The sequence below is a fragment of the Geotrypetes seraphini genome, chromosome 5 (genome assembly GCF_902459505.1).
Source record: "Geotrypetes seraphini chromosome 5, aGeoSer1.1, whole genome shotgun sequence".
Classification (NCBI taxonomy): Eukaryota; Metazoa; Chordata; class Amphibia; order Gymnophiona; family Dermophiidae; genus Geotrypetes; species Geotrypetes seraphini.
The window spans coordinates 176,663,830-176,682,769 of record NC_047088.1 but is presented as its reverse complement, the minus strand read 5'-3'; the positions used below and the strand labels follow the sequence as shown (position 1 = coordinate 176,682,769).

General features: G+C 43.9%; 1 protein-coding gene across 1 annotated transcript in view; it reads right to left on the bottom strand.

Moving 5' to 3' along the window:
• DNAH7 (dynein axonemal heavy chain 7) overlaps nucleotides 1-18,940 on the bottom strand; it is a 707,015-nt gene that overhangs the window by 200,844 nt on the left and 487,231 nt on the right. Inside the window, exons 42-43 of the mRNA XM_033944671.1 lie at nucleotides 10,979-11,164; nucleotides 7,030-7,193 (exon numbers count right to left, since the gene is read on the bottom strand). Coding sequence (XP_033800562.1) covers nucleotides 7,030-7,193; nucleotides 10,979-11,164 — 350 coding nt within the window. The remainder of the gene's footprint in view (nucleotides 1-7,029; nucleotides 7,194-10,978; nucleotides 11,165-18,940) is intronic.

Here is an 18,940-nt window from a genome sequence, read left to right as displayed (position 1 = left end):
ATTTCCCTTATTAATGTGGACTTAAAAATATTGGCCAAATTGTTAGCGCACCGCCTGGCTCCTTATTTGCCCACTTTGATACAGGAGGATCAGGTCGGTTTTGTGCCGGGCAGGCAGGCGGGTCATAATGTATGCAAACTTTTGTTGGCTATGGCACATTGTGACTACCATCGAATTCCTTCTCTGGTCATTAGTTTTGACTCGGAGAAGGCATTTGATCGGGTCGAATGGGCCTTTCTTTTTCCGTTATTGGCTAGATATGGGATCTCGGGGTTCTTCCTGCAGGCCTTGCGAACCTTGTATTCCAACCCGGCGGCAGCGGTGCTAGTTAATGGCTGTCCCTCCTCAGTATTTCGACTGGAGAGGGGGGCTAGGCAGGGTTGCCCGTTGTCCCCACTTTTATACATCTTGTTTTTGGAGCCTTTATTGATCCGGCTTCAGCATCATCCGGATCTCTCAGGGGTGGAGGTGGGCGGCTCGTCGATCCGCTGCATGGCTTTTGCTGACGACATTATGGTTATTCTTACGGACCCGAAGAAGGCTCTAGGTCCTTTATTGGATCTCTTTCATAGTTTTGGGGAGCTCTCTGGATTGAAGCTTAATGTCTCTAAATCAGAGGCTATGGCTTTACATCTTGATATTGATGTGATGTGGCCTCTTTTCCCACTGAGAGCGACACTTCTCCAGGTTAAATATTTAGGGGTCTATGTACCTTCCGCTCTGAATCAGTTGTATGAGGCTAATGTGGGGCCCTTAATTTAAAAAAACGGTTGAGCTCCTACGTCTCTGGGGTGCACTCCCTCTCTCTTTGTTCGGGCGTATCTATTTGTATAATATGATGCTGGTGCCTCGATGGTTGTATCTTCTACAGACCTTACCCTTATGGCTGAAATGTAGGGATTTGGATGTTTTATATAAAGCGTTGCGGACCTTTCTGTGGGGTGGCAGAAGGCCTCGCCTACCACTTCATGTGTTAATGTTACCTCTCTCTATGGGTGGATTTGGTCTGCTTGACCTTCAGCTCTATAATTTGGCCTGTGGGCTGAGGGTTCTCCGTGATTGGTGTCTTGAAAGTTCGGTTGCCCTAAATTATCCACTAGAAAAGGATTTGTTGGGACCGGTGGTGGGGTTGTATGTTCTTCATGCTCCTTCTATCTGCTTGTCCCTGCCTATACGGACTCATGTTGTCTGGGCCTATATGCGCTGGGGCTGGAAACTCTTGTGTAGGAAGTTTTCTTTGAACTTTAGTGAGACACCGTTTCTTCCCTTGGTAGGAAATCTGGACTTTACTCCGGGTTCGGAGACTCGGACTTTTAGTATTTGGCATTCCCGGGGCATTAAAAGAGTGGGGGACCTTCTACATGAGCGGGGGCGCCTGCTTACCCCCTCGGAACTTCAGTCCTTATACAACCTCGACATTGTTGATATGTTCAGGTACTTTCAGGTGCGTCATTATATCTCTGGCCTAGACGCATTGGGGGTGTCAGCTCACAGTGCTGATAGCTTGGGTAGGTGTCTGGCTTTATGGGAACTGGTGGCCCCTAAGCTGAGCTATTATATCTCGACCTTACTGACCTTGTGTCCTGATACTCAGACTGGTCACTTGGCACGCGCCTGGAGCCAGGACTTGCAGAGTGACATCTCGCCGGATGTGCTTTCCCATGGTTTTGGCAGCATTGCGGCTGTTTCTTCAAGTATGATTCATCAGGAGCAGGAATATAAGTTCTTGCATAGAGCTTTCATTTCACCAGTCCGAGCCTTTCGAGCGGGTTTCGCTGACAGGGATACTTGCCCTAAATGTGCCTCTTCTGGAGCCACGTTGGGGCATATGTTTTGGTCCTGCTCCCGTATACAGCGGTTCTGGTCTCGGGTTTGGTCTTATCTTCGCTCTTTCGTGCCGAATTTGCCAGCTTGTTCTCCTTTGATTGTTCTTTTTTATGTTCTGGATGGGATGGGATCTATGTCCGTAGGGCACCGTTTGTTTGTGCAGAAAGCCTTCTTACTGGCCAAATGGGCAATTTTGGTGTGCTGGCGGGAGCAGGCTATCCCAACGGTGGTACAATGGCAACGTTCACTCTTTGAATTGGCCTTGCTGGAGCGCCGGGCTGTGTCCGGTAGGGTTCCCCGTAGTTGGGATCGTTTTCAGGAGATTTGGGAGGCTTATTGGACGGCTTTACCGCATCGTTCTAGGAGTTTACTGCTTAACTCATAGGATATGGGGAACTGCACCTCTTTCTTTTCTGCTCTCTGGCGCTTGTTGCTTGTTTCTTCACTCACTCATATATATATACATACCTGTGTTTTCCATACCTGTGTTTTTCTGACATCTTTCTTCTTGTTGTGCCATCCACGTGGGAGGGGGGGCTGGGGGGGAGGTTGGATATCTTTGGGGTGATATTTGTAAAATAATTTCTGAGCACTTGATTCTTTATGGCACTGTGTGATTGTTGTATTCTTTGTTGATGCCTTGTACTTAGGGTTTGCCATGGTGTATTATTGCTCTTTTGGCACGGCTGCCTTTTGTTGTGTTCTGTGTTTTTTCTTGATTTGCTCAATAAAATATATTTTTTTAAAAAAAAGATTTTATAGGGTGGATCAATCACTAAGGCCTTAAGTTCACTGACCACCACCAGAAATAAGAACTTATCAGTCTGAATGCTGAGATGGTAATTGTACCTGCAACACACTATCAAGCAGGTTCATCTATCTAAATATCTAAGCTGTGAGGGCTAGGGACTTGATGCTGGAATGCAACATAATCCCCTATACCTGTGTGATTAACACGAGAATTCTTCCTTATGGACAATGGTTGAAGGAGGGAAAAATCTGGAATAGAACTAAGAAATCCTCCTGTTCTGAAGAGATGCCAATGGACATATTGCAGATGTTGCCTACTCACAAAATATCCTTTCCACTATTTCAAAATCAAGGACCCACTCCTTTGCTTGTACAATCAGGATATTGTTTTTCCCTGCTAGATTTTGTAGGTGGGAGTCATTCCATGAGAGATAGCTCTGATATATATTCTAGTAGTCTCCAAGGAAAATGTTCCTCCATGTTTGTCGATGTAGTTAGTATATGACTACCTGGTTGTCCATTTAAACTAGAATAATTTTATTGGCCAAATGATCTTTGAAATCTGTAAAGTATTACGGACTACCCTCAGCTCAAGGAAATGTATCGGAAATGTATCTTTTTTTTCCGGTATTCAGACAGTTAATACTGCGACACTTAGTCCTGCGACAGTTAATTATAGACACTTGTCACTTAATCCCACAGACACTTAATCCTGCGACAGTTCATCTCGCATCATTAAAACAGTTAATCCCGGTATTCAGACAGTTAATCCAGCAATGTTAATCACAGACACTTCAACCCTCATCATTTAGGCCCAGATTCACTAAAGATAGTGATTCAATTGCTGTTGGCCAATTTTGAAACAGCGATTGATTCATTATCTTTTTTGCATTTAAATGATTTGCATGCAAACTCCCCAACTCAATCGCTCAGTGAACAATTGAGTTGAGGAAGAGCCCTGACAGTAGTGACAGGAGAAGCAGCCTCCTGTCGCTGCTGTCAGGGCTTCTGCCGGCTTTTTTTTTTTTTAATGGGCCAGATATTTTGTGTGTATTACACACGCAAAATATCTAGCCAATAAAAAAAATGAAAAAAAGCCCCCCCCACCCCAACAAAGCACTTTCTCCCTTCCCCCCAAAAAAATGGCAGGATGATGTCAACTCCCTCCTGCCATCGGCACTCCCCCCACCACGCTCCAAAATATGGCAGAAAGGATGCTGACTCCCTCCTGCGATCGGCGCTCCCCCCACCGCGCTCCAAAATATGGCAGGAGGGATGCTGACTACCTCCTGTCATTGGGCCAACTTCTTCTTTCCCCTCCAAACAAACAGCAGGCAGACCTGTTGGTAACACAGTTACCAACAGGTCTACAGCAGTCAGGTTTTACAATTGTAAAACTTGATGCAAAATAGCCAAGCAATTGTTAGTGAATCAATCGCTTGACTATTTTGCATGGGGTTTTACTCATTTGCATGGGTGGATCAGATTGGATAGGAGATTCATTGGACAGCAGTTTAGTGAATCGGGTCAGGAAACAGGAACGATCGCAAAACCAGTAAAACTGGTTTTGATTCCATCGTTACAGGATCGGTAAGTTTAGTAAATCTAGCCCTTAATCAGGAAAATCTTTGTTAATTTAAGAAGAGTGTTAGAGTGTCACATGATGGTGTGTCAGAAGTGTCTGGGACTAGGCCGTCGGTACCAGTCAGTCAACATGACCCAAATGCTGGCGGGGAACAGATATAAAAAGGGACACTAGGAGAATTTATTTAGTCTTGTTGTCCACCACAGTATGTGCGTTGGGTGTCGCGTTTTACATAGAGCATGATTATGAGGTGTGAGGGGGAGGGATTAAAGCCTCTGAAGTTTTGAGGCTTCCTACAGACCGTGGTGGGTAGACAGAAATAACCAACTGGTCCCGAAAATAAGTGGGATTGTACAAGAACTACCATTGAGTGAACCTGGCAAAATACCCAGGGATGTCCAATGGTAGGGGCAATTTGCTGTTGCTCCACCCCCCTCCCCTACACCAACAAGTCTTGGCATTTCTCCCCTTTCTCTCTCCTTCCCCACCCCAGAGGTCTGGTATCCCCCTGTGACTCTCAAAACATATGACAGGCAGGCAGCAGAGACAGCAAGGTAGATAGCCTCTATCCAGTGCTGCTAAGGCCCTTTTACTGCCTTGGCCCACCTCTCTGATATCACTTCCTGTGGACACAATGCAGTAGAGGAAAGATCCTGGTGGTGCCAACCAGAGGCAGTCTTTTTATCTTGTTATCACTGCTGCCCACCTGCCGCCCACCACAGGTTTCAAGGGCCATAGGGGTAGGAAAGGGAGGGTTAGAGAGATGTTGGAACCTGCAGGGAGAGAATGCTGGAGGAGAAATGGCTGGAAGGGGAGATATGCTAAGGCCTAAGGGGGGGGGAGTTGTGGAAGCAAAAAGATGCCAGACCACAGGTGGATGTGAACAGAGGAAGATAGAGATATCAGGACCTGAAGAGAGGGGGGAGAGAGAGAGATACCAGGACCTGCATGGGGAGACAGGGAAGAGAAAGAGACCTGGAGAAGAAAAGGTGAGAAACGATGCTGGACCCAAGAGGATGTGGAGGGAGACAGAGAGAGAAAGATCAGAAAGGGGGAGAGATGCTGTTTCCTGGGGCAAGTAAAGGGGAAAAAGAGATACTGGTACTGAAGGGGGAGATAAGCTGGACCAATGGAGGGAAAGAGTGATACCAGACCGGGGAGGGGGGGGGGGATATTCTGGGTCTAGGGTAGGGTGAGTGGAAGGAAGGGAAGCTGGATAAGTGGAGACAAAGAGACAAAGATGTCTAGCCCCAGATGTCCAAAGTACCTTGGACAAATTCTTAAATGTTCAATTATGGCAGAGAAACATCCAAGTCATAAGCCCACCCTAGCCCCACACAAACCACGCATCTAACATGTCCCCTTGAGATTTAGACAGACAGCAGATGAACAGCATAGAAATCTGTCTAGAAGCTAGGTTTTAAAATTAGCAAATTGGAATGGTTTGGTGAGAAAAGAATCTATCAGCCCCTTTATGCCACTTTTTGGATTTTTTTTCTTTTGAAAAAGAGTCCAAGCAGTGGCTTAGTAAAGGGGGGGGGGCTGCAGTGAGGTCTTCCTAAGGGTATAGAAGGATCATAGGGACAGGGACACAGAGAAGAGATTCTGGCCATGGGGAGGAATAGAGACACTAAGAGAGCAAGGGCTGAGCATGGGGGAGAGGGATAGGGACAGGGACAGAGACACAGAGGATTGAAGCTGGAATAGGGATGCAGAGGAAAGATGAATTATGGGAATAAAGAGAGAAGAATAGAGAAAAAAAAGAATAAAGAGAAAACATTGGCAAAGGACAGAAAATCCTGAAAAGAGATTTAAGAAAATAAAAAATGAAAAGCAGAAAAGAGACAAAATAAAGGTAGACAAAAAGTATTTTTTTCCTGAATTTATTAATTATAATATGTCAGCTTTGCGAAATGTGCATCTCTGATATCTTGAATTCTAGCTTCTATTTCTATTACAGGTTTTCTATATAAGGCTCAAATGTGGTTTGTACACTGGAGCTCTGAAGGATCCTCCTCCCATCCCCTTAATCTAGCCCCTCTATCTTGGGAGATATGGTATTATATGGGCCCCATCTTAATTTTTCTTCCTGGGGCCCATTCAGTCCTAGCTATGCCACTGCCAGAAGTAAAGTAAAAAAAAAAAAAAAGAGAGAGAGAGAGAAAGGGACAGATTCTCACAAAGCCACCGAAAGTTAGTCACTGGCAGGTGCCTAGATCGCACCTACCAGCGACTAACTTAAGAGTTTTAATTGGTTCTAATTGGCATGAAAATTGGTTGCGCCATTAAAAACCAACTAAAACTTCATCAAAATAAAAAATTAGGCAATGCTAGGTAGCCTCTGGGACCAGTACCTAGGTCCATGGTACCTAGTGTTGTGTAATGATGTCAAAGCCAAGAACTGGGTGTGTTTAGGGGCAGTGCTGGACTTCTATATCTCTAAGCAATGCTAGCCATGATTCTGCAAAAATCCTAGTTGCTGGAAATGTAGGCCTGGCCTACATTTCCTGCGCCTAGGTTCTTTGCTAGACACTGGTATCCCTGATTTTGAAAGTGGTGCCTGGCCACGATTGATATGTGGCAGATACCCATTTTCTAGGCACCTGCTGTGGTAGGCACCACTTACAGAATCAGCCCCTAAGTGCATGAAGCCCATTAGCCCTGAGTTTTATACAGCTTCTAATCTATGTTTAATAATTGAAGTTCAAACTTTTGGCTGTTTCTCTATCCTACAGAAAAGTATGAATCAATAAATTGGCTATTAAGGATTTTCTGTGAAAACTCTCCCAATGCCCAGTTGCACACTGACCATAAAACAAATCCATATAAAAAATACTGAGCTGAAAAGCCTTCTGCTGATTACTTACGAAATGATGATGCCATTATCAATGGAAAAGTTGTCAGAGGGTAAGCCAGCAATGTTCCATGCTCGGATTTTCACAGGTTCTCCCAAAGTTCCAACAAGGGAGAAATCATCAGAGCAGGGTATATCTCCATTTTTACATAACATTTCCCATTCCTTTGTTTGCATCTGGAAAAGAAAAGCACATTGTACCTTTGTGGAAAGCTGCAGATTTAACTATCATATGCTGATGTTTAATGCAACTTTTTGTTGATTTTTAACCTATGATGTATAATTCTTGTTGTATAAACAACTGGAGTTGATATTCAAAATTATTTATGCAGTTGCAGCAGGAGGTGAATGTACAAGTGATTTTGTATCAATTTCACAGCCCGCAAAACACATACGAGGTGCTACCCAAAAGTTCAGGGAATTCAATTGTAAAAAAAAAAAAAAATTGCTTATCAAAATTCCTAGTTTCCACCATCTCCTTTGAAGTAGTCCCCTTGAGAATGTATACAGTGATTCCAGCATTTTTCCCATGAGTCCATGCATCTATGGAAGTCATCATGGGTGAGTGCCTTGAAGACCTACTGCGATTCTACTTGGATCTCTTCATTCGTGTTAAAACGGTGCCCTTTCAGTGGTAATTTCATTTTGGGGAATAGGAAAAAAAATAACAGGGGGCAAAGTCAGGTGAATAGGAAGGGTGCATAATCACTATAATGTTTCTGGAAGTCAAGAATTATCGAACAACGAGTTATGTGTGAACGGGCGCGTTGTCATGGTGGAGCAACCAATTTTTGTTTTTCTTCTTGTCTTGGGTGTTTGTGCCGAATGCTCTCGCTCAACCGCTTCAAAACCTCACAGTATAACTGTCCTACTATCTCACAAACATCTTGGATAGTTTGCCTACAATCTGCTAGGATAGTCTCACAAACCTTTGCTATGGTTTCCGGTGTTGTGCTTGTTGACAGTCATCTGGAAAGGTCATCGTCGTGAACAGATCTTCATCTGTCCTTGAAGCGTTTGTACCAAAGAAAGGTTTTGCTTTGTCTCCAAAAGCTTCCTGAAGCATACGATTGGTCACTGCAACAGTTTTTTTAAAGTTTGAAACAAAATTTGGATGCAGATTCTTTGCTCAGTAAAATCTGTCATATCAAAATCCGCCGAGTCACTAAAACACAACCTTACAAAATCGTACAGAACAAAACAACACGACCACTCAGGTGCACGCCCATTGGCACACTGATTCACAAAGCATACTGCTAGACACCTCTAGCGGCAGAAGGGCATCCTATATCCAGTTTGCGCGCACTGTTCACGTTCCCCGAACTTTTGGGTAGCACTTTCAGCCTTGGCTATTGGCGTTATTTTAAAAACCAGATGCTGAGGCTGAATTAAATCCAGATGATCACCAAAGTTATCCTGATACTTAAACAGACGAAATTAGGAAGCCTTTTTGCTGTTCTAACTTTATTTGGATATTTATTTGGTTAGCGTATTGAATATCATCACTGACTGCTCGTTCTGCCCACATACTGCCCCGGCATTATACAGATAGGGCTAGATTGTATAAATGGTGCCTAAAAAAATTGGCACTGACAAAAACAGCACTTAGCCCTATTCCACAAACGATGCTAAAAGTTAGGTGCCATTTACAGAATAGCGCTTGGTGCCAGGAACCATGCCTAACTTTAGGTACAGCCAATTACACCAAATGAAACATGGTGTAAATCCTTGTGCCTAAATTAAGTTCAATCATGCATGTAAACTGCAGAAATACCCTGATCTGCCCTAGATCCTCCCCTGGCTATGCCCCCTATTTGGAACAGCAGGTAAATTTTATTTCATTCCAATTAGTACAAATAATTGCTTGTTAAGATCCCAATTATCAATGCAAATTATCTCATTATTCAAATAATTGCCCATGCAAATTAAGCACACATCCAAATTTGCCTACACTATTTTACCCCCTGTTTTACGAAGCTGCACTAGTGGCTACCGCGCGGCAACAGCCCCGAAGCCCTTTAAATCTCTATGGGCTTCGGGACCGTTACCACAGAATTAAGCTAATAGCTTTGGCTATCTGCTGATATTCAGCAACACTAAGGGAAATATCCTAATAATTGTGGAAGTTATCAGGATATTTCCTTTTAAATAATAGGTCTATAAATTTTATTCATATAAGTTACTCTATTGCCACAATTTATATAGTTTAAATTGGCGGGATAAGAGGCAGAGTGCAAATTTATGAAGTTAGAGGCAAATTCTATAAAAGGCACCTAAATAAAAGGTTAGGCACCTAAAGTTAGACACCCAACTTACCCCCTATTTTGCTAAGCCCAATAGAGTGGGCCGACACGTTAAATGCTTCAACGCCCATAGAGATTGGATGGGCTTAGAAGCATTTGCCGCGTAGCACTCACTCCCATGGCTTAGTAAAAGGGAGCTTTAAATAATAAACTGGCTTCAATTATAAGTTTTAACAAGTTCATAATTGAAAAAAAAATAAAAATTAATTGGAAGATATACACCCATCTTTTTAAGCATGATTCTACAAAAGGTAGATGTCTATCGCATGGTGCCTAATAGTGCCTAACACCAAAATAGGTGTGCCTAGGGGTGGAGATTGACTTAGGAGACACTAGGCGCAATTCTCTAAAGGACTTAGGTACATATAATGTAGGCCTTTAAAACCCTGGCCTACAATACAGCCACCTAAGTTTTAATTTAGGTGCCGGTGGGCACGATTCAGTAAAAGACACCTAATTGTGATTTGACAAGTGAAAGGCACCTATCTTATAGACACCATTTACAGAATTTCCCTCTTAGTAGTGATATTCAGCCACTATTTGTGCTCAGACCTTAGACTTAGTGGGGATGGGCGGACCCGCTATGCCTAAGGCCTGATTGGTCCAGGCTTCTAGAGCCTGGGCCAATCAGGCCTTAGGCTTCGGCGGGATGGGCCGGGAAGGGGCGGGCCCGCCTCATTTCGACGAGGCGGTGCCTGCCGGCTGGACGTGCAAGACTCATCTGGCCGTAAGAACAGGTTTGATGGAGTGGAGGTTTGGGGGTTTTTAGCGCTGGGGAGGGGGAGGTGTGTCTTCGGGCAGGAGGGATTGGGCACCCTCCTGCCAGCGATCGATATTGTTGGGGGGGGAGATCGGTAATGTCGGGGGGGGGCGGTCGATAGTGTCAGGGGGGTGCGTCTTCGGGCAGGAGGGATTGGGCACCCTCCTGCCAGTGATTGGACAGGCTGCGGCCCGCTATACTTATAGCGGCAGAGAGATCCCTTGCCGCGATAAGTATAGCGGTCGCGTCTACTTACAATGTAGACCAGCATTTTGCTGGCCTACATTTTAAGCTTCTCCTCTACTAGGGAGATGCGTAGGGCCGCCTAGGCTTAGACGAGCTTAGGCATCTTGCGGATCTCCCTAGGCTCCCGGAGGTGCCTTTAGGCCTGCCTGGGGAGCATTTTTTTTTAAAAAAACGTGCATCCCGATTGGCTGATTAGACAGCTGTAGGACGCCTACAGCTGCCTAAAATCGGGACGGCACTTTGGAGAATCAGGGCCTAAATGTCTTATTTTCAAAAGTTTTTTTTTCCTATTCTGCGACTGCCAAAAATCTCTTCCAAACAGGTATGAACTCAAAAGACTTTTAAGAAGAAAAGATAAAGAGAAGCAAATGTAGCAAACAAGAAGCTTTTTTCAAAAAGTTATTCCTCCACTGTCCCAATACAACCCCCTCCCCCCCCTCACACACACACACAAAAAAAAACCAGTTAAGAAATAGGGCTATTACCTTTTAGGCTTCTAGAAGACACAAAAAATAAGAAAGACTGGAATTTTTGCAGCTAAAATACAGCTGTTTGGTTTTCATCTTTTTCATTCAACATATATGTTCAAGGAATTATGACTAATTTTTCACATTAAAATTAACAAACAAATAATGCTGTCTTGAAATCATTACATGTCGATAGCTAGATGTGAAAGCTCCAAGGTAGGCCACAATTCCTGATGAAATAAGGATATTTCCTGTTAGATTGATATACAACTTCCCAAGTTCCAAAGCAGTTTGGCTCCAGCGAGTTTTTTCTCCTCCAAGTCCTCCAATCAATTGCTCAGCTCGATCTAATTTTTTGCTGCACAAGTCAACCTCAAAAGCAAAAAAACAAAGATATATAAAGGAGTGAAAATATTGTGGCAAAATCTTATTTTATGTATCAACTATTACATTTAGGACTCCTTTAATCAAGCCGCATTAGGGTTTTTTATCGCCAGCCACTGGCGATAGAATTCCTACAAGCCTCAGAACTTTTACCACAGCGGCCAGTGATTTAAAAAAAACAAAACCTAACATGGCTTGATAAAAGGGGGTCTTAATGTTGCACATCATATTTATTATAAACAAAATAATGGAGATTATCCTCTAAGAAGCCATAGTGTTATTTTTTATTGACTTAGATGGAATCATATAATCAAGTACAACATGATGAACTATAAAATTATAGAAATTATATTAATAAAAAAAAACAATGATTTAAATTAATTAAAAATAATATATAAGCTCGCATGGTGGTTTAGTTCCGCGTTTCAGAAAAAATACTACTTCTCATCCATATTTTCCATAGACAGCAGGATCAGGCACACAAGTAGCTGATGTCATCTGATGATAATGGAATGGAAGAGTTCTTTTAGAGCTCAGAAATACTGTAATATTCTATGCATGTATGGCCTTTCTAGCATGCAACTTTCTTCCCAATTCCTCAATTAGTTCCAAAGCTCAAGAAAGAATGCAACTCTCAAGGAGACAAGAGGAAAGGAACAAGTGGTTAGTCTTACTGTCTACAGAAAACAGGTGTTACAGGTGAAAGGCTATATTTTTCCTTCAACAAACAGGACTCAGGCACACGAGTAAATACCTGCCAAGTTCAGGGATAGCACAGTTAATTACTGTAACAGGTGTTATCCTGGGACAGCAGGCAGATATTCTCACATGTGAATGACATCATCCACGGAACCCTGGTAAGGACGGTGAAAAGTCACATTAAGCTTTAGCAAGCTTTTTAGACTGCCCACACCGCACATGCACGAGTGCCTTCCCACCCGACGCCAGCTTGCGAGGTCGTTAGTTCTATGCCCAAATGAAGAAGCCAACTAGGGGAGGTGGGTGGGTTGTGAGAATATTTGCCTACTGTCTCAGAATAACACCCATTATGGTAAGAAACTGTGCTTTATCCTTAGACAAGCAGGAGCCTATTCTATCATGTGGAACTCCCTAGCTTCAATAAATGGGATGGAGGGAGAGTTGGGTTCCAAAAACTCAGAAAAACCTGAGTTGCCTCGTAATTAACTTAGATCAAATATCTGATATGAGATTGTGGAGACAAGAGAAGGAACCTAATGGACAAAATGAAGAAAGAAACTCCATGTTCTACAAGAGGTAAACAGAGAAACCCGAGAAGCATGGAGGTTTAAAAATAATAAATGACCTCCTAGAGGCAGTTGAATATAAATATATATGTGATAGAGACACCAAAAAGATTTAAGAACCAAATAAGAGAGGCTACTGGCTAATGCACCTATATAGAGCAGGCTTGGGTAGATACGAAAGAAAAAGGGAAAGGAATTTCATAATCAAAATTAAAGCAGGATTTTCTTTAAAAGAATAGCTTTAGAGGATAAAAATAGGAGGAATTATCATAGAGAAGCCGATGCTATGGAGCATAAAATCAGAACGATATAGTGGCTTACTGTGTAGAAAAACAATCTCCTGATAAAAGTAGTTGTAATATTATTATTATTCTATAAGATCTCACGAAGGCTGAAAAAGTAACATAATAAGCCTGAAACTGAGAAAATCAGAAAAAACAGCAAGGGGAAGTATATCAAAACAATATTGGGCTCATAATAAAAAACAAAAAAACATTCACAAAGTGGCCTAAATTGGTACTTAGACAATCAAAAAGACAGATCGTCCAAGTACAGATAATCAAAGCTAGTTTTAGATGCATCTAAAACCGGCTTATGCCTTTACCCTGCCTCTGAACGAAAAGAGGCGATTTTAGAGGAGGGGAAAGGGCGGGAGGTGGGCTGACCTACATCTAACCGTACAACAGGTATAACCAATACAGTTTAGTCGGCACTTAGACCTTTTTCACTTAGACAAAATAAAACCAGGTCTAAGTGCCGAAAAAGGGGCCACTGAGCTGATGGCCACTGGCACCATCAGTTCAGCGGCCTGGCAACCTAACCATCGCGGCAGGAGAGATCCTCATCTCCCCTACTGCGATGCCATCACTCTTCTACCCGAACTGCTGCGACCCGCAGCAGTTCGGGTAGAGGAGTGATGGCATCGCGGTAGGGGAGATGAGGCATCTCTCCTGCCGCGATGCATCACTCCCCCCCCCAAACACAACATCGGGATCTTAGGACCCATCCAGCCAGCCAACCTTAATGAGAGTTGGGGAGTGTCAGAGGTTGGGGGGATTGGGGGTTAGGGGGACTGTTTGGGGGTTCAGAGGGGCAATCGTGGGGTTGATCAGGGGTCAAGGGGGTTTGCCATGGGCAGGAGGGCCTGGGATTCCTCCTGTCTGTACTTGTGGGGGGGTGGGGGATCGCATTCCGACAGGAGGGCTTGGGCTCCCTCCTGTCCGTTTTGGAGGGGTGGGGGGCTGCACCTCAGTAGGAGGGCTTAGGCTCCCTCCTGTCGGTATTGTCAGGAGGGGTTGGGGGGTATGGGCCTGTGCCTCGTCAGGAGGGCTTGGGCTCCCTCCTGCCGATATTGTCGGGGTTCTGGGGATTTGGGGGCCTGCGCCTTGGCAAGAGGGGCTTGGGTCCTTCCTTCCAGTATTGTCGGGAGGGTTGGGGTGCTGGTAGGAGAGACTGGGCATCTCTCCTGCCGCAGTTCGGGGGGGGGGATTGTGGCAGGAGAGATTAGGCATCTCTCCTACTGTGATCGTTGCCGGGGGGGGGGGGGGGTGATTCTTTAACTGGTGTTGTTTTTGACAGACACCAGTTACAGAATCCAGCTTTTAGCCGAAGGACTGGCCCCTCCTTCACCTAAAAGGTCTTGCTTTGGGCATTTGGGACTTGGACACTTTTTTGGTTGATAATGTTTTTTAAAGTTAGACATAGTGGTGGTCTGGGTGATTAAACTGCTTAACACAGAGTTGGCCATTCTAAAAAAAAACCAAACCTCATTTTGGATAGTTTTTTTTTGAAAATGGACATTTTCCCTGCTGCTACTTTCAGTGTTTAGGGGATTAGGCCAAAAGGAGACTTAGACTTTTTTAAAATTATGCCCCTCCACGCCAGTAAGCATGAAAAACCATCAAAAATTTTACAAGGCAAGTATGAACAGACTTGTTTAATATCTCTGTGAAAACCAAAAGTTGGTTAAGTGGTTTTGATTGCTGTTTTTTTAAAGTCCCCTTAAAAGGAGCTTAGTAAGGACAGTACACCACTAAAAAAAGGGAGCCTGAGCCCATGAAAGCATATATGTAGAAGGAAAGTAATTGAACTTTTAAAACTACTGACCCCTGGTAATGGCTAGTTAGAAACTAGGGAATGAAAATATATAAAATGTTACCCAAGTAAAATAAGGAAGGGAGAAACTAGCCATGATAGATGTGGCCCCTAATATAAGTGCTACATGAAACAAACTTACCTATGAAGGTGACAGGAAAATTAAAGTAATAAACTCATGTCCTTGAACTCCTGTACCCTCTTACTTTAATATTAAAGAGGAAACATGGGTAACCTGAGCTTAGCCATGCGTTACTCCAAGAAATCAAATAATTTACTCCTGAGCCAGTGGCCTCAACTGAAGTTAAGGAGATACTGTGGTGTTGAGTGTGACCGAAATAAATGAAAGAGGCAAAGTGCCTGCAGAGTTAAGGTGCCGAATAGAATCTTCTTAGGAAGCAATAGAGATACTTCTAAAAAAAATGGTCACCAACATCAGAATGGCAACCTCAATGTTTTCTCATGTTTTTTTCATGAGGAAAACCCCCCACAATGTTGCACAGAGAAGTACGCAATGGAGAAAAACAAATTGAGGAGAAATAAAATTGCTGGTCAGAAGCTAATACTAGAGGACCAGCAAGAACTAACAGACTCAGAATAAAATCTTGAGAAAAAGAACCCAGAGAAAATGTGCGAGAACAGTTCCCGCACTCAAATTCATTAAAGGAAATATGAGTAGGATGAAAAGCACACCACAACATTTCCTATAGAAGCATGATGGCAGAAAAAAGTCAATAGACCAACCACTCTGCTCCTCCACAGCAGCCCTGAACTCTTCTTATCTTAGAAAAAGCAAGAAGTAAAATAACGCTGTAAGACCATTACGAAATGGTTGTAGGAGACTAGATTAGAGAGTTGCGCGGGGACAGAAATCCCACCCGTCCCCACCCGTCCCCGTGAGGACTCCCACCCGTCCCCACCCGTCCCCGCGAGGAATCCCTCCGTCCCCACCCGTCCCCGCGAGGAATCCCCTCCGTCCCCACCCGTCCCCGCGAGGAATCCCCTACATCCCCGCCTGTCCCTATAAACTACAGAAATAGTTATTTCATTTAATTATGCTACTGAATTAAAGGCTCTGGTAGAAACCCATTTAAAAATAAGCAAAAAGACTTTATTAATTTGGAAATATTAATTGGGAAGAATACATACTTTGTAAACGGGTTTCTACCAGAGCCTCTAATGTTTATAAATTTTTATCAACACAACTAATATACTACTTTATCCTTAAGCAAAAAAAAAAAATAATAATAATTTTTTTCCTACCTTTATTGCCTGGTTTCTGCTTTCTTCATGTTCTCATTCAATTCCTTCCATCCACTGCCTCTCTTCTCTCTGTGTCTTCCATTTGCTCTGTTACTGTGCCTCTCCCTTTCTCCCCCCTCCCAAATTGGTCTGGCACCCATCTTTTTCCCTCCGCTCCCCCCATAGTCTGGCACCTCTGTCTTCTTCCCTGCCAGCGTCTTCTTCCCATTCCCTCTTCCCCATTTCCTTTCAGTGTCCTTCTCTCCCACCATCTTCCCCATGTCCTGTCAGGCAGCATCCTTCTCCCCCCTCTGCCTTCCCCATGTCCTTTCAGCGTCCTTCTCCCCCCTCTGCCTTCCCCATGTCCTTTCAGCGGCCCTTCTCCCCCCTCTGTCTTCCCCATGTCCTTTCAGTGGCATTCTCCACCCCTTTGTCTTCCCCAGTGCTTTCAGGGTCCTTCCCCCCCCTTTCTCCCGTTTACCCCATGTCCTTTCAGCGTTCTTTTCCACCCCTTTGTCTTCCCCAGTACTTTCAGCGGCCTTCTCCCCCCTTAAGCGTCTTTTCTTCTCCACTCCACCTTTCCTCCCTCCCTGCCTCCACCTTTGTGGCGCTTTTGCACCGGACCGACAACAGAACAGGCCCGGTCGGACAAATCTCCCTGTCCTGTAGCCGCGAATCTAAATTACCTTCTTACAGCAGCTGGAGTAGTGAAGCTGCTGTAAGAGGTAATTTAGATTCGCGGCTACAGGGCAGGGAGATTTGTCGGCCGGGCCTGTTGTCAGTCGATCGGGGGACCTGACCGGCTGTGCACATTCTTCGGGGCGGACCGCCCCCTCCCCCCTCTTTCGTACGCCATTGCCTTCTCCCTACCTGCCCTGCCGCACACAGCCGACCGGAAGTCTTCCTGATGTCAGCGCTGACGTCGGAGGAAGGGAGGGCTTTGCTTAAGCCCTCCCTCCGACGTCAGCGCTGACATCGGGAAGATTTCCGTTCGGATGTGTGCTGTGACAGGGCAGGTAAGGAGAAGGAGACTACCCTCGCGGCTCGACCAACCCCGCTGCGATCCAACCCCGCAGGAACCCCGCGACTCTCGGAGGCGTCCCCACGGGATCCCCGCGACCCTAGGGGGCGTCCCCACGGGATCCCCGTGACCCAAAGGGGGAACCCGCGGGATCCCCGCGGGTCCCGCGGGATTCCCGTCATCCCCGTTCCCGTGCAGCTCTCTAGACTAGATAAGATCAGCAACCAAGAATAATCTGTCTTTTTTTTTTTTTAAGTAAAGACCTCCAGGTAACTTAAAATGATTTCAATGGTGAATCAAAAGTACAGGCTTCTGGCACCACTATGGCGGAGTTTCGAGTCTTCATATGAGAAACAGATAAATTTCAAAAGAATGACGCAACTGTTTTACGTTAGCAGGATGAATATACCATTGGTAAGAGGTAAAAAGAAGGTGACCTAGGAGTAGTCTAGAGGTCACAACATGTAAACTATGTTAGATGAGATCTGAGCATACTGCAGAGAACTGTAACAGATAGAACAGTAACACACTGAATGAAGACTGATACAAAAACCAAGGATCTGTACGGCTTGATGTCAGTGCTGGAACCATACCCAATGGAACTATCAGGTTCTCTGTCCAGAGAGTAAGAATGAAACTGGAAGATAAGAATGTGACCTGCGTAGAATGCAAAGCAGGAACAGATCCAGAATTATAATCTTAATCTATAAGAATTTTGGTACTGTGCACTATTGTTTGAATTTATAACCCTCTAATTTTAGACTGCGTACATGGAATCTTCGGTGCAGAGACTCTGAGATAAACTGGAGTAAAAGATAAAACATCCTAAAGATGTAATGGTATCTTCCTCCCCTACAGCCACTCCCAAATCTCCAGGTTCCTTTAGAATAAAAAAGAAGATGGAGTAAAGGGAGTTGTGTATAATATCTATCAAACAATAGGAGAAACACATGTAGGGAAAGTAATTGTATAAGCCTCTTAGAAAGTACTGTATGAACACTGATAGTACAGTGGAAGGTGTGTTTCAGTAAAAAAAACCTGGTTGATCTTGCTTAGAAGATAAAGCAGAGAACCATTCTGTTTCCATGGTTAATATAGAGAATGTCAACTGATAGTGCATAAGCATAAAAGTATACACTACTTGACTTCTTACTCTTTTTTTTTTTTTTTAAACATGGTAAGGAATCTAACTTAACAGGCTCTACACCCATGTTAGATTCCGCCATTTGTCCTTGCATGTTTGTATCCAAACAACAGGACAACGACAGCCTTACAGGTTCTATACCCATGATGGATTCCTGAAGCAGTGTGGAAAGGCAGTTCACTGGTTAACATGGAGAAAGCCATTTATTGTTTTGTTTAAAAATATGGTAAGGAATCTAACTTTACAGGCTTTACACCCATGTTAGATTTCCCCACTAGTCTTTGCGTGATCAAGCCCAGACAACAGGAAAAAACCCCCACCTTACAGGTTCTACACCCATGGTGGATTCCTGTTACGGTATCCTGAAGAAATTCATTGATGTCGACTAGTTTAGAAAAACAGCGATGCCATCTATAACAAAACATCAATTTTCCTTTTATGAAAATTTTTGCATTGGAGTCCATAGGAAATATCAAGTCAGTACTCACAAATACTGCTGGAAATGAAGAAACTTGAGCTGGAATGCTGTGCCATGGGTGAAAAATTTGTTGATACCCCGATGTAGAGCCTCAAAGTAAAGAAGAACATCAGTGATTTACAATGAGATGTAGATGATGAACGTCAATATTCCAACGATGAACGTCGACGCTTTGATGAATTATCTCAATAACTTGATGCAGAATTTCAATGAGATGATATACACAGATGTCTCGATGTACGTCATAAAGACTGAGCAGGTTTTTGAGGAGCTGCCACCTGAGTCATTTGAGGCTGCTGTTACTTTTGCCCCTTTGCTGTGTTGGCCTAGAAGCAGAAGAGTTAGAAGTATATTGCCCCTGATATGAATAGGCAGGTTTATCCGACTGCTGTGAAGCTTGAGGCTTAGTGATTGTTCCACCACTAATTTCTGTCAAATGGGATGATCAGTGACACTCAGAAAAGCACACAGACAATATAAAGCATAAACAATAACACTTTATTATACATATATAAGAATT